The 13,492-nt window shown below is 47.5% G+C and overlaps 1 protein-coding gene across 2 annotated transcripts in view; it reads left to right on the top strand.

Moving 5' to 3' along the window:
* Positions 1 to 2,049: 2,049 nt before the first annotated feature.
* ALDH2 (aldehyde dehydrogenase 2 family member) overlaps positions 2,050 to 13,492 on the top strand; it is a 29,112-nt gene continuing 17,669 nt past the window's right edge. The window contains exons 1-3 of one of the 2 annotated variants that reach the window (XM_007448170.1): positions 2,050 to 2,169; positions 11,194 to 11,298; positions 13,403 to 13,472. In XM_007448170.1, the coding sequence (XP_007448232.1) occupies positions 2,050 to 2,169; positions 11,194 to 11,298; positions 13,403 to 13,472 (295 nt within the window). Of the gene's footprint in view, positions 2,170 to 11,193; positions 11,299 to 13,402; positions 13,477 to 13,492 lie in introns of both variants that reach the window. The other variant, XM_007448171.1, reaches the window with a different exon arrangement.

The following is a 13,492-nucleotide window of genomic DNA, read 5'->3' as shown; positions in this document are numbered from 1 at the left end:
CACACATTTGACCTGGTATCCATTTGCCTTCCTATCCTATGTCCTCTCATTCCTCCCTGTGCCCCCAGTGCCCAGCTCTGGGATGTCTATGGAATAAAAGTTTGCAAGATCCTTACTTCCAGCCTTGCCCTCCTGTAGTCCATTTTCCAAAGAAGGAGAAACCAGTTAGTTTAAGATACAAATCAAGCAAGTCATCCTGAGGTAGGAGATAGATGGGCCCCTGGGCCAGACAGCTGGTATTTGCCAAGTGGAGTGAAACTAAAGCTTTGTCCACTCCAAGGACAAAGCTAGTGGCAGAAGCTGAGCTCTGCTGAAGTAAAGAGATAAGATGACCACTCCTGAGGTCAAGGAAAACTTCCCTGTCTGCACATCTGCAGGAAGGCTCCTTAGGGTTCCAAAAGGGAGGGGGTGCCACCCCATAATAAGTGTGGACATACCCCCACAGGCCTCTGAGGTGGGATCCATTTTAGCAAAAAGATGTGCACACATGTTGGGGATGTCCTAGGACTGGTCAGGTGTGAAAAAAGAAACAAGATAATTAGCCAAGGGACTTCCCTGGTGGCACAGTGGTTAAGAATCTGCCTTACAATGCAGGGGACACAGGCTCGAGCCCTGGTCTGGGAAGATCCCACATGCATCGGAGCAACTAAGCCTGTGAGCCACAACTACTGAGCCTGCATGCCACAACTACTGAAGCCCATGCGCCTAGAGCCCGTGCTCCACAACAAGAGAAGCCACCGCAATGAGAAGCCCGCGCACCGCAACGAAGAGTAGCCCCCGCTCGCCACAACTAGAGAAAGCCCATGCGCAGCAACGAAGACCCAACCCAAACAAAAATAAATTAATTAAAAAATATATAATTGGCCAAATGTAAACAAAGACCTGGAAGAACTGTCCTGTATGAGAGATTTAAATCATCTCTTTATTGCACTCCTCCTCATTAGAGAGGACGCCCATACTGTTTCTCTCTGGGTATGTATTTCTGCGTAACTTCTGACTTACATAAATAAACTGCTTCTCTGTGTGTTCTCCCATACAGTTGTGCTGTGTCTCTAATAATAAACTTTGTACGTGATTTTACAGTTTTTGCCTCTTTGAACCGTTCTTGCTTTCAAATGGGGGAAGGAGCCAGGGCCACTTTGCTTCTAGCCTCTAGCCCCTGGTGGTCTAGCGGCTAGGATTTCTGGTTTTCATCTAGGCTACCCAGGTTCACTTCCTGGGCAGGGAACTAAAAACTCTGCTCAGGACCACTCACTGCTGTCTCTCCGAGATCTATCCTTCCCTTCCAAACCCCTCACCACTGCCTCTAAAATCCTTCCACCTCTGGCCCTGCCCACCTCTCTCACCTCACCTCCCAAGCCTCTCCCCCTTGCTCACTGGCCTCCAGTTTTTCCCTTTCTGCAACACAAGTCAGATGTCCCATCTCAAGGCCTTACCCTTGCTGTTCCTCCCCCTGCAATGCTTCCCTTAGTCACAGGACCTTAACAATTCAGGTCTCTCGTGTCAATTCCTGACCAAGGGATTTAAAAGCAGTGCCCTCTGCCCCAACTACCTCTTCACCCTATTCATTTCCTTCACATCCCTTATCACAATCTGAAATTACCTCGTGTTTGGTTTGAGGTTGGCCTCTCCCACTAGAGTGTAAGCCCCCTGAAGTCAGGGCCAGGGTCGCTTCGGTTCTTGCCTGTACACATTAAGGGTTCAGGCACACAGTAGGGGTTCAGCCAACGTGCGGTGAACTCGCCAGATCCCGACACGCTACACCCACTGCGCGCCACGCGCGGGGCAGTGCCGGGGGCGCAAGAGGATCACCCTTCGAGCCCCCCCCGCCCCTTCGCGGGCGCGCACGCGTATTGGCGGCGAGCGGCCGAGGCGCAGCTCTGCCTGGGGCGGGGGAAGGCGCGGGTACGCCCCAGGGCCCCGCCGCGCGCCTGCCCATTGGCAGCCGCGCTGGGGACAGGGAGAGGTCGCGCAAGCGGCTGCCCGCCCGGCCATCCTTCCAGTTCAAGCCGCCAGGGCTCCGCTCGGCACTCCAGCGCGGGCCTCGGCATGTTGCGCGCAGTTGTGCTCGCCGCCGCCCGGCCCTGCCAGGGCCGCCGGCTGCTGTCGGCCGCCGCCACCCCGGCCGTGCCGGCCCCCAACCAGCAGCCCGAGGTCTTCTACAACAAGGTGAGGCCGCCCCAGCGCTTTGTTCTCTGGGGACGGAGGCCGCCGGGTGGGAAGGGACTGGATCTCTTGGGGCCTCAGTTTATCCAGCTGGGACTCGAGGGGTTTGCTGCAGTTGCAGTTGCACACCTTCCCTTCCCTGCCTGCGAGCAGTTTGGCCCCTTCGCCGCCCCGACACCTCGGCTCCATTATGCAGCTGTGACTTTGGCCACTTATTTGTCTTGTCTGGCCGCTGCCCGTTTTCCGGGTTCCATCCCCCGCCCCCTCCCCCACCCCCAGTCGTTCTCGACTTTCAGGCCTTAGTTGTTCTGTGTCTGCGCAGAGTGTTCACGACATCACCACCCAGAGGACATGTCCATTTAAGACCCTCTTTGCAGGAACAGTTTTGTCTTTTCGTAGTCTTTTATCCCTTGACTCATGCCCTCGTCCAAGAACGTCCAAAAGGAAAAACAAAAAGGAGTCCTTTTCAGCTAAGGTTCACCAGTTCGCCGAGAGGCCAAGGCCACGGCCCCGGCCGCTCGGCGTCCTGGCACTTCCACTGCTGGCAACTGGGAAAGGGTGGAGACCTTCGCTACAACAGCGCAGTCCCCAAATGGTGTCTGTGCCTTCCAAGGCTCTTTCTTTGGTCAAAGAAAGGAGGGACTTTCCAGGATAACGTTGACTCCCAGTAGCTGATTTCTTGCTCAGTCAGGACTTGGGAATATTTTCTCTTTTGATCTTTGAGTTTGGGTAAAGTGCTGAAAGTCACAGAGAAGGAAACTGGTTATGAGAGTTCATTTTGTTTGTGCAAAAAGTGTAGTTGCTGCCCTTCTCTGAGCTTCAACTTCTATAAAGTGGGAAGGGGTCAGAGGGTGAGCACAGGGGTTCATACACCACGTGGGCACTTAACAGGAGTAACAGCTCATATTCTCTGTGTACCTCCTTGTGCACCTGGCACCAGTCTAAGCATTTACCTGTTGTGCCGTTTAATCCTTAAACAGCCCGGTGGGGTAGGTACTGTGATTATCTCCATTTTACAGTTGAAGAGACTGAGTTACAAAGAGGTTTAGTGAGTTACCCAAAGACTCAAGTCAGCGGCAGAGTTGGGGTCCACATCTAGGCCCCCAAGAGTAAGCCGATAACCAGAACCTTCCATGGTACTATTGTTGCAACTCGGTGGGAATAAAGGGGTCACTGCTGACTTAGGATGCTGTAGAGACAGCCCCTGGCTGGCTGCTTTCAACAGGGGACCTGCTTGTCTGGTCAGGAGCTTGGCTGCAAATCTGCACAGAGACAGTGGGTAAAGGCACATCTGTGTGATTTAAAGGGTGTTACAAATGGTCATTTGCAAGGGAATAAAAACAACAGGTAAAATAAGATGCCCTTTGCATAACACAAGCCAAAAAGGCAGCGGCTGCTGCTCCTTAGGCTGCTTAAGGAGGAGTTCATGCTTCAAAGACTTGAACATCAAGCAGAAATATCCTCAAGGGAAAGGCAGCAGCATCCCAAGCCTTTGTGGCCACAGGATCTAATGAAGATCATCCTCCTTTGTGCTTATGTGGAGGTGAGGAAACAGGGTCCAAACGTGCACACAGCTCTGGTCGATAGCACGAGTCCTGTTCTCTAGATTTAGTTCATAAGGTAAGTTGGAGCAGAGTGAAATCTTCCTGCAGCTGCTTTTCTTTATCAGATTTTTTTGAGATCCTAAAAGTAACCCTCGGACTTACCTGCTGGTCCAGTGGTTAAGACTCCACGCTTCCACTGCAGGGGGCCCCTGTTTCGATCTAAGATCCCACAGGCCACGCGGTGCAAGAGAGAAAAAAAAAAAAGAATGCTATTTTTAAAAAAGGAACCCTTGCTCACTGTATACAAATGCATAATTAAGTAAAGCTTCCCGCATACCCCACTGCACTCCCTTCAAGAGCATTGTTAACTGGTAGGTCTGTGATCTTGTAGACTTTTTCTTTGCCTCAGTGTGTGTGTGAGAGCATGGGCAAGTGAGCGTTCACCAGGTTTTTTTGCTTTTACTTAAATGAGATCCTTGCACTTACTGTTCTGAAGCTGTCTCATTGAACAATGTATCTGGATTGTCTTCCTAAACCAGTACATTCAGATCTTATTTATTCTTCCCAGGGGTCACAAAGCAATCCGCATGAGCAATCCACACTCGGCTGGAACAGGCCCCTTTTAAAGCTTCTTGGGCCATTTTCAGTGTTGAGTTGTTGCAATCCCTGATGGCAAGAATGCCAAGGTCTAATCCTAACATTTTGAGTCTCTTACCAGGAGCTGTAGGTACAAACTAGATCATATGCCTGGACATTTCCCTGGGGATTATTGATTCCTTGATGTTCAGTGAACTGTTCTGGAGTCTGGAGTTTCCCCAGAAGGAGCTGTTCCAGACTTTGAAGTTGCTTCTATAGGCGCTGGATTTTCTCACCCAAGGGTATTTGGGGGAATGTTGCATTTCAAGCTTGTTGGGTCTCTCCTTGAAGAGGGGGTGGCACAGGCAATAGGTCTTTTCCTTCCCACATCTATTTCATAACCAGAAGAGTCTATAGAGTGGGGTGGTTTGGTCAGCCTTCCTGGGGTCCTCTTGCCTTTACTTGTCCTGGGTGGAGCTACAGGGTTGGGGGAACTTCTTTGTTGGGTTAGGGAGATTACAGGACAAGTTCCTCCCCCACTTACCAGCAGGTACCTGTATGGGGAGCTGATGATGGCCAAGCTTCATGAAGATCAACATTTCTCATCCTTGGTGGGTTTCAGGGACACAGCTCTGTCAAGGAAACTGATTTTCATTTTTCATTCCTTTTTTCTTCCCTGACTTGGAGAGTAATTAAGATCTGGAAAGACAACTCAAAGGAAAACTCAAGGGAGTGTGGTTTCAGCAGAGTAATTCCTTTGGATGAGGTGTGACTAATACTTTTCATCTTCAACATCACCAGTTCATGTTGGTTGATAATAATAATGAAGATGAGAAAAATCACTGGACACTATTTCACTCTGTGGACTCAGGCTGCCTGTCACTCAGTAACATCAATCCGGGTAGGTTCACTCATTAAAAAACACCTCAGCAACCCCAATTCCAACCAACAAAACAGGCAAGAATCCCTGATCATGGGAAGCTTGCATCCTGGAAGACAAGCGAAATGCATAGTATGGAGCAAGCTGATCGATCGGCGCTATGGAGAAAAATAAGGCAAGAAAGAGGGATATGGAGGGTGGTACAGTTACTTAGCTCTGTACCTTAGCTGCTACATCTGTAAAATGGGGTAAAAATCCCATCTACATCATATGGTTGCTGTCAGGATAAAAGGGAGGCATCCTTGCACAGCCCTTAGCAAGTGCCTGGCTCATGGCTTCTTGCACCTCCGTATTTACTGCAGCCTTAAATAGGAGATAACAGTGATGCTTTTGAGCTTAGAATATAATGGTGGTATAACTCCATTTTATGCGGGCACTGTTGTAGTTGTAATTTGTTTCCTGGAGGGCTGCTCTAGGTTGTGGTAAAGTTGAATGGGAGCTTGGGGTGAATTAAATTTGTGTCTTGGGAGCTCCCTGGCATTCCAGTGGTTAGTTCTCTGCTCTTTCACTGCGAGGGTTCAGTCCCTGGTCGGGGAACTAAGATCCTGCAAGCTGCGCCTTGTGGCCAGGAAAAAAAATATTGTGTCTCTATTCTTAACCTCTTGACCACAACATTCAGGAACTAAAGAGAAAACTGACAAAAAGAGAATTAAAAAAGGGTCTCCTTATATCGAATTTTCTGATTCCAATAGTAATACATCCTCAGTACAAAAACTCAAGCATTACAGAAGTATGTGAGGTGGAAATTCACTGGACATATACATAGGCACATATAGATGTTCATTGCTGCATATTAGCAAAAACCAAGAAATAAGCCAGCCTGCCTTCCATGGGGAAACAGTTGAACAACATATGTTGCAGCTATAGGAAAGAATAATTCTGTGCACACAGTAGTTAAAGGAATTAGCTGGAGCCGTATGAATAATGGATCTCAAAAACAATGTTTCAAGAGGGTAAAATGTCTAGTACTCTGAGTGATGTGAAACTAATTAAAATTATCAAAACAGACTTTCTATCAAATGTGGATAAACATAGGTCCATATAAATGGCTAAAAATGTCCTGGAAGGAAAATGCTCCTTGGCGTGAGGGCAGGGCTGCATAGGGAATCTGCTTGTGGGCAGTGATTCAAGGGGACTTTAAATGTTTTATTTCTTTAAAATTAAGTGGCCTATAAGCTAATATAAAAATGAAAAAGAAAAGAAAAACAGTCCTCTGATATCCCACCCCTGCAGATAATCACTGCTAACAGGTGGTATATACAGAATAGGAGTTTGATTTATCTTGTTTTCCTTGAGAGATTGTTATGGAATGAGCCAAAACCTGTGTTGGGCTAAGCAGTGGTTTGGAATGGCTGTGTGCTGAATGAGTTAAGTGCCATATCTCCACAGTGATCACGTTGCTTTTATTGCTTGTTTAGGAGTTTTAAGATCTTTGTAGAAATAATAGAAAGTCCAGGAATGTGAGACCAAAGGCCCTGGGGGATGAGGAAAGAATGTTCAGGGAGACATTCTGGGGGAGGTGGCTGCCCTTGGCCTTAACCCCAAACTAACCCCGAGGTACCTAAGTGGTTGTGTGGATAAGTGTGAATGTGGGTGGCATTCCATGTTTATGTTTCTCTCCTTATGATCTGTTTTCTCTTAGACGTAAATTACCTAACTGCCACTGAAAAAGCAGTTGCCAGCAGGATTCACCCCAGGATCGAAAGCCACAGCATTTCCTCACTCCTTCTTAGGGAAAATAACATATTCCAGGGGTGTAGATTTCCTAGGTAACAGATCCCTAATTCTTTCATGCATCAAAGCTTGAAAATAAAGTCTTTCTAGAATGGGTCCTGCATCTGTAAATTGGAGCTGCTGAATTGGCATTTAACCTTTTTTGGCGACCTTGGGCAGATTATGACTGTCCATTGCCATGGGGTGGAGGTGGCACTAGAATATCACACTGTCCTCGCTTTGGTTAAGACTCCTCTCCAGGGTCCTGCAGTCCTGCTCCCAGCTCTACTGTCCCTGCCCCAGCTTCTCACCCCTCCCCACAAGTTTCTGTTTGCAGTTCCTAATCCGCAGGGGCCTGGAATAGAAGATATCCGAGGAAGCCACGGATCATGTTATCCTCCAACTCAGTAATTCTAAATACGGTAACCTGCCCCAACTTTGCAAAGATGCATGTCTAAGGATGTTTGCAGCAGCAGCACTGTCAGGAATACAGGCAGACCTCATTTTATTGTGCTGTGCTTTATTGCACTTTGTAGATACTGCGTTTTTTACAAATTGAAGGTTTGTGGCAACCCTGCATTGGGCAAGTCTATTGGCGCCATTTTCCCAACAGCATTTGCTCACTTGCTGTCTCTCTGTCACATTTTGGTAATTCTCACCACATTTCAAATCCTCCACCAGCAAAAAGATTATGACTTGCTGAAGGCTTGGAGGATGATTGGCACTTTTTAGCAATAAAGTTTTTTTTTTTAATTTTATTTATTTATTTATCTATTTTTGGCTGCATTGGGTCTTTGTTGCTGCACGTGGGCTTTCTCTAGTTGCGGCGAGCGGGGGCTACTCTTTGTTGTGGTGCACGGGCTTCTCATTGCAGGGGCTTCTCTTGTTGTGGAGCACAGGCTCTAGGTGCGTGGGCTTCAGTAGTTGTAGTATGTAGGCTCAGTAGTTGTGGCTTGCAGGCTCTAGGCGCAGGCTCAGTAGTTGGGGCGCACGGGCTTATTTGCTCCACGGCATGTGGGATCTTCCTGGACCAGGGCTTGAACCCATGTCTCCTGCATTTGCAGGCGGATTCTTAACCACTGTGCCACCAGGGAAGCTCCAGCAATAAAGTATTTTTAAATTAAGGTATGCACATTGATTTTTTTAGATATCATGCTATTGCATCCTTAATAGACTGTGGTATAATGTAAACATAGCTTTCATATGCACTGGGAAACCAAAAGATTCATGTGACTCCCTTTATTGCAGTACTTTATTGCGATGGTCTGGACTGAACCCCAAATATCTCTGAGGTCTGCTTGCAGTGAAAACTTTTCCTAAAAGTGCATTTGTAGGACATGATTAAATAAATTGTGGTCCGTTAGTTTTGAAGATTGCTGTTGCTTAAAGTAATGAGGCAAATATGCCTGTGGAATAACGTCCAAGATAAACTTACTCATAAAAGCAAGTTATAGAATAAAAGTCCATTATTGGACTTCCCTGGTGGCACAGTGGTTAAGAAGTCCAGTGCAGGGGACACAGGTTTAATCCCTGGTCTGGGAAGATCCCACATGCGCAGAGCAGCTAAGCCTGCGTTCCACAACTACCGAGCCTGCACTCTAGAGCCCGTGAGCCACAACTACTGAGCCCGCGTGCTGCAACTACTGAAGCCCGAGCTCCTAGAGCCTGTGCTCTGCAACAAGAGAAGCCACCCTAGTGAAAAGCCCACGCATCGCAACGGAGAGTAGCCCTCGCTCACTGCAACTAGAGAAAGCCCGTGCGCAGCAATGAAGACCCTATGCAGGCAAAAATAAATAAAATAAAATAAAATAAATAAATTTATTTAAAAAAAAGTCCATGATCTCCACTGAGAATGGACACTCCACACATCTGTCCCGTTCCCTCCAGGACCCCAGCACCAGTGCAGGTCCTGGCACACAGCAGGTGCGGAACCCAGAGCCCCCTCTGTTCTCCACCACCCTCACTCTGCAGGCACGGGGCCCTTTTGGTTCCTCATGTCCCCAAGCCCCTGCCTCAGGTACCCCCTCTGGTCCTCACTGTTGCCTGTTTGTTTCTGCTTCTTCTTGTTGATCGTGTCTCTTCTCCCGGGACTTTGGTTCAACGAGCCAGCACTTGGCTCAGTGCCCAGCATGGCAATGGCACTTGGTTAACACTAACCACTGCATGGATGAGTGAATCCAACTTATAAATTGCAGTGAGATGTATTTATTAAAATGTAGAGAAAATAGAGCATTTTGATGAAAAGCTCTATGAGTTTTGCCAGCAGTTCAGATTCAGAGTGTCAGCTTCTGATGCCATGAGGCTGTCTGTCCCTCTGCTTCTAGAAACTATAATGGGGAAGTGTGAGCCCGGTAGGACCCCCTCCCAGGGTGAGTGAGTTAACATGTTATGTAAGTTAGGCGTTGGGTTTTTGGCCGAGAGGTTATGAAGCATTTGGCCTAGAGTCCACTCTTGTGTTTATTCAAGATGAGTCACTATGAAGCTCTTCTCACTTGAAGCAGAACTTTGGCAGAGGCTTAGTATGAGAACGGTTCTCACCCTAGCTCCCCCTCCCCAAGGAGGGCACCACTGAAGTCTGGCTTTAGGAGAAGGGAAGTGGGAACTCTAAACAGAAGGAAGATTCCAGGTTCCTGCAAACCCCAGTTTATCCTATTAGTTAGAAGGGAGGATGGACTATTGAAAATTCAACAGTGGAGAGTGACTCAACAAATCCAGGGCATTGAGAGGCAGACAGGGACCAGGGAGTGCTCTTTCCAGGGTCCTAGACAAGATCAGGGGACGGTGTGGGCCCCGCCCAGGAAGGAAGGGGTGAGGACCTGGGGAGTTTAACCAGACTGGCCCACTCTCCGCTTCATACTTCCTGATCTTTGCAAAATAACAACGAAAACTTTTTCAGGATAAACTAATTTAGTATGCTGCTTTGCAGGTATCTGGAGTAATGTACTGACTGTGGTGGTGAGACACACTGTGTGTGGGGTCTTGGCTTAGGAGCTTACACCCCTCGTTGAATTTAGTCCTCACATTTAAGCCCCCGGATGTGTCATCCCCAGAGACTGATGAAGCATCTGGAAATGAAGGGATTGGCCCCAAGGTCACAGCCTTTGCACTTGCTGTTCCTGCTGTTCCTTGCTGTTCCTGCTGCCTGGATTGCTCATCCTCCCATTCTTTCCATGGCTGGCTCCTTTTCATCAGTCAGGGCTCAAGTCAAATGTCTGCTCTTCAGAGAAACCCTCCCTGACCATCCCAGCTAGAGCTCTCTGTCTTCCTCCACTTTAGTACTCTCTGTGGATCCTGTTTCTCTCCTTGCACTTAATGACTGCAGTCTGAGACTGCCTTGTATATTTGATTGCTTCTTTATTTTCTGTGCCTACCAGAACGCCAGCTCCATGAGAGAAAAGTTCCTGAGTTTGGTTCCCGCTGTGTCCTCAGCCCTAGAACCATGCCTGGCCCATTGCAGGTGTTCACTAAATATTTATTGAATGGATGAAAGAATAATCTAACTTGGTTCTCATAACAACCCTACTATAGCAGTGTGGTAGAGGAACAGTTGTTGCTAATTCTTCGTTGCTCCTCCCAGGCAGAGGTGGAGGCTCTCCTCCCTCCCTGTGAATCTGGACTGGGCCTGTGACTCATGCTGACCAATGGAATTGGTGGCAGAAATAAGGCCATGTGACTTCTGAAGCTAGGTCTTAAGAAGCCTTTCATCTTTTGCCTGGTGTCTTGGAACACTCTCTAGGGAAGCCAGCTGTCATGTGAGAGGTCTGACTAGCCTGAGTCTGCCATACAGTCAGGAAGCCCAAGCAACCACGTGGTGCCAGACATATGAGTGAAGAAAGTATCTTGCACCTGCAGCCCCAGGTGCCCTCGCTCTGCAACCACATGACCAAGCCCTGCCCAGCTGAGCCTAATCGATGGACACAACTGTGAGAGATAATAATAAAGCATTTTAAGATACCAACTGTTGAGGTGATGTTACACAGCAGTATATACAGATTACTGATAAGAAAGGAACATAGTCTTCATTTCTCAGGTCAAAGAAACCAGGGCATTGAAAGGTCAAATGACTTACCCACAGTACTTGGCAGAGTGGGTGCTCCAGCTTGGATTGTCTCCAAGGCCTGTGCTTTTAACTTCTAGGCCACATCCCTCTGAAGCTAATTCCTATTTGTTCTTTCTGATTTTTTTTTAAACATGGCTGGTGGTCAGTATCAGGTTGAGAGCTGGTCCTGAGGACTTTCTTCCTTCTCATTGTAGATCTTCATAAACAATGAGTGGCATGATTCTGTCAGCAAGAAAACTTTCCCCACCATCAATCCATCCACTGGGGATGTCATCTGTCATGTAGCTGAAGGGGACAAGGTGAGATATGGTAACTTAACTTCAGGGCAGGGCTGAGTGGGTTGGGGGTGCACAAGGATGGTTTCATTCTCTAACATGTTTTTTTATGGTTGAAACTGTGTGTGTATTACTTTCATAACTAAAAATGCCAATTAAACTTTTTGAGTTAAGTGAAACCACAGAAACTCTTCCTTGCAGGTAAAAGTGCTAGATTGTACCCAGTTTCAAGAATTCATACAGTTGTGCAAAGAAGATGTGGCACATAAATACAATGGAATATTACTCTGCCATAAAAAGAAACGAAATTGAGTTATTTGTAGTGAGGTGGATGGACTTAGAGTCTGTCATACAGAGTGAAGTGAGAGAAAAACAAATACCGTATGCTAACGCATATATATGGAATCTAAAAAAAAAAAAAAAAAAGAACTGATGAACCTAGTGGCAGGGCAGGAATAAAGACGTAGACAGACATAGAGAGTGGACTTGAGGACACGGTGGGGAGGGGGAAACTGGGGCGAAGTAAGAGTAGCATCGACATATATACACTACCAAATGTAAAATAGATCGCTAGCTAGTGGAAAGCAGCAGCATAGCACAGGGAGATCAGCTCCGTGCTTTGGGACAACCTAGAGGGGTGGGATAGGGAGGGTGGGAGGGAGGCTCGAGAGGGAGGGGATATATGTGTGCATGTGGCTGATTCACTTTGTTGTGCCACAGAGGCTAGCACAGTATTGTGAAGCAGGTTATACACCAATGAAGATATATTAAAAATAAAATATAAAAAATTCATACAGTTGCAGAATTGTAGACTTGGAATTTAATTTGAGAACATCTAATCCAATCTGTCCATTTCAGACCTGGAAGTTGAAGGTCAGAGAAGGGAAGTACACAGCTAGATGGAAATCTTCTTCAGCAGAATTCAGGTCTCCTGAGATCTAGCTATGGTGTCTGTAGTATATTTGGATTTGATTATATATACCCATAGTAATGAAAAAACAGTAATACTAATTTTAAAGTTAAAAATTAGACTTTCAGGGGCTCCCCTGGTGGCGCCGTGGTTGAGAGTCCGCCTGCCGATGCAGGGGACACGGGTTTGTGCCCCGGTCCGGGAAGATCCCACATGCTGCAGAGCGGCTGGGCCCGTGAGCCATGGCTGCTGAGCCTGCGCGTCCGTCCTCAACAGTGAGAGGCCCGCGTACCGCCAAAAAAAAAAAAATTAAACTTTCAGTAAAAAACATTTATTAAAATAGAAAAAGCATTAAAAATAATTCAAGAATGCCTCCTGTCCTCTGCTTTAAAACAGTCTTCTATATGTACATTTAAGGCCTTTCTCCCTTTGCTAAAAGAAAGTGTGAATACTTTCCTGGCTCATAGGGTAGTCTAATGGTAAATGTATTTAATATTAATGAAAACCATGCTCCGTACCTCCTGATACACATCTCCCTATATGGAAAATGCTAGCTGTGTTGATTTTATTGCTTTCCCAGGAGAGGGAAGCTGGTTAAACCTGCATTAGTTGGAGACTGCCAGTCGTCTCCGAAGGAATGGTTAATTTCACTGGGCTTGTTTTGAAAGGAAGAGGGGGAAAATGGCCAATTTCTAAGTGCTGATCCCTGAGTGCCTCTCCCTACGTTAACTCTTAGGGGATTTTTTTTTTTTTTTTTTTTTTTTTTTTGGGGGGTCCCCGGGCCTCTCACTGTTGTGGCCTCTCCCGTTGCGGAGCACAGGCTCAGCGGCCATGGCTCACGGGCGCAGCCGCTCCGCGGCATGTAGAATCTTCCTGGACCGGGGCACGAACCCGTGTCCCCTGCATCGGCAGGTGGACTCTCAACCACTGCGCCACCAGGGAAGCCCCCTCTTTGGGGGATTTTGAAATGGAAATCCAGAAATGGAAACCATCAGGATCCTCATTCCCACCATGACTGCTGGGAAGGAGAGAAGCCCAGTCATTTAATTCTGAAGCTGGTCAAACAGAGCCCTTTTGAGGCTGGGAGGAACTGTTTGGGGCAGTTCCCACACAGGCATTGACTGAAGCTCCTGTGGGCACGTTCGGCAGCGGGGCAGGAGGCATTTGGAGGTGGTTATTGCTGAGAAGGCCTGAAGTACCTCGGTGGGTGTTTTCCAGGAAGACGTGGACAGGGCAGTGAAGGCTGCCCGGGCTGCATTCCAGCTGGGCTCGCCCTGGCGCCGCATGGATGCGTCCAAAAGGGGCTGG

The sequence above is a fragment of the Lipotes vexillifer genome, unplaced genomic scaffold (genome assembly GCF_000442215.2).
Source record: "Lipotes vexillifer unplaced genomic scaffold, Lipotes_vexillifer_v1.1 scaffold236, whole genome shotgun sequence".
Classification (NCBI taxonomy): domain Eukaryota; kingdom Metazoa; phylum Chordata; class Mammalia; order Artiodactyla; family Lipotidae; genus Lipotes; species Lipotes vexillifer.
Note: the sequence above shows the minus strand (reverse complement) of the source record. Positions and strands in the feature narration are given on the sequence as shown.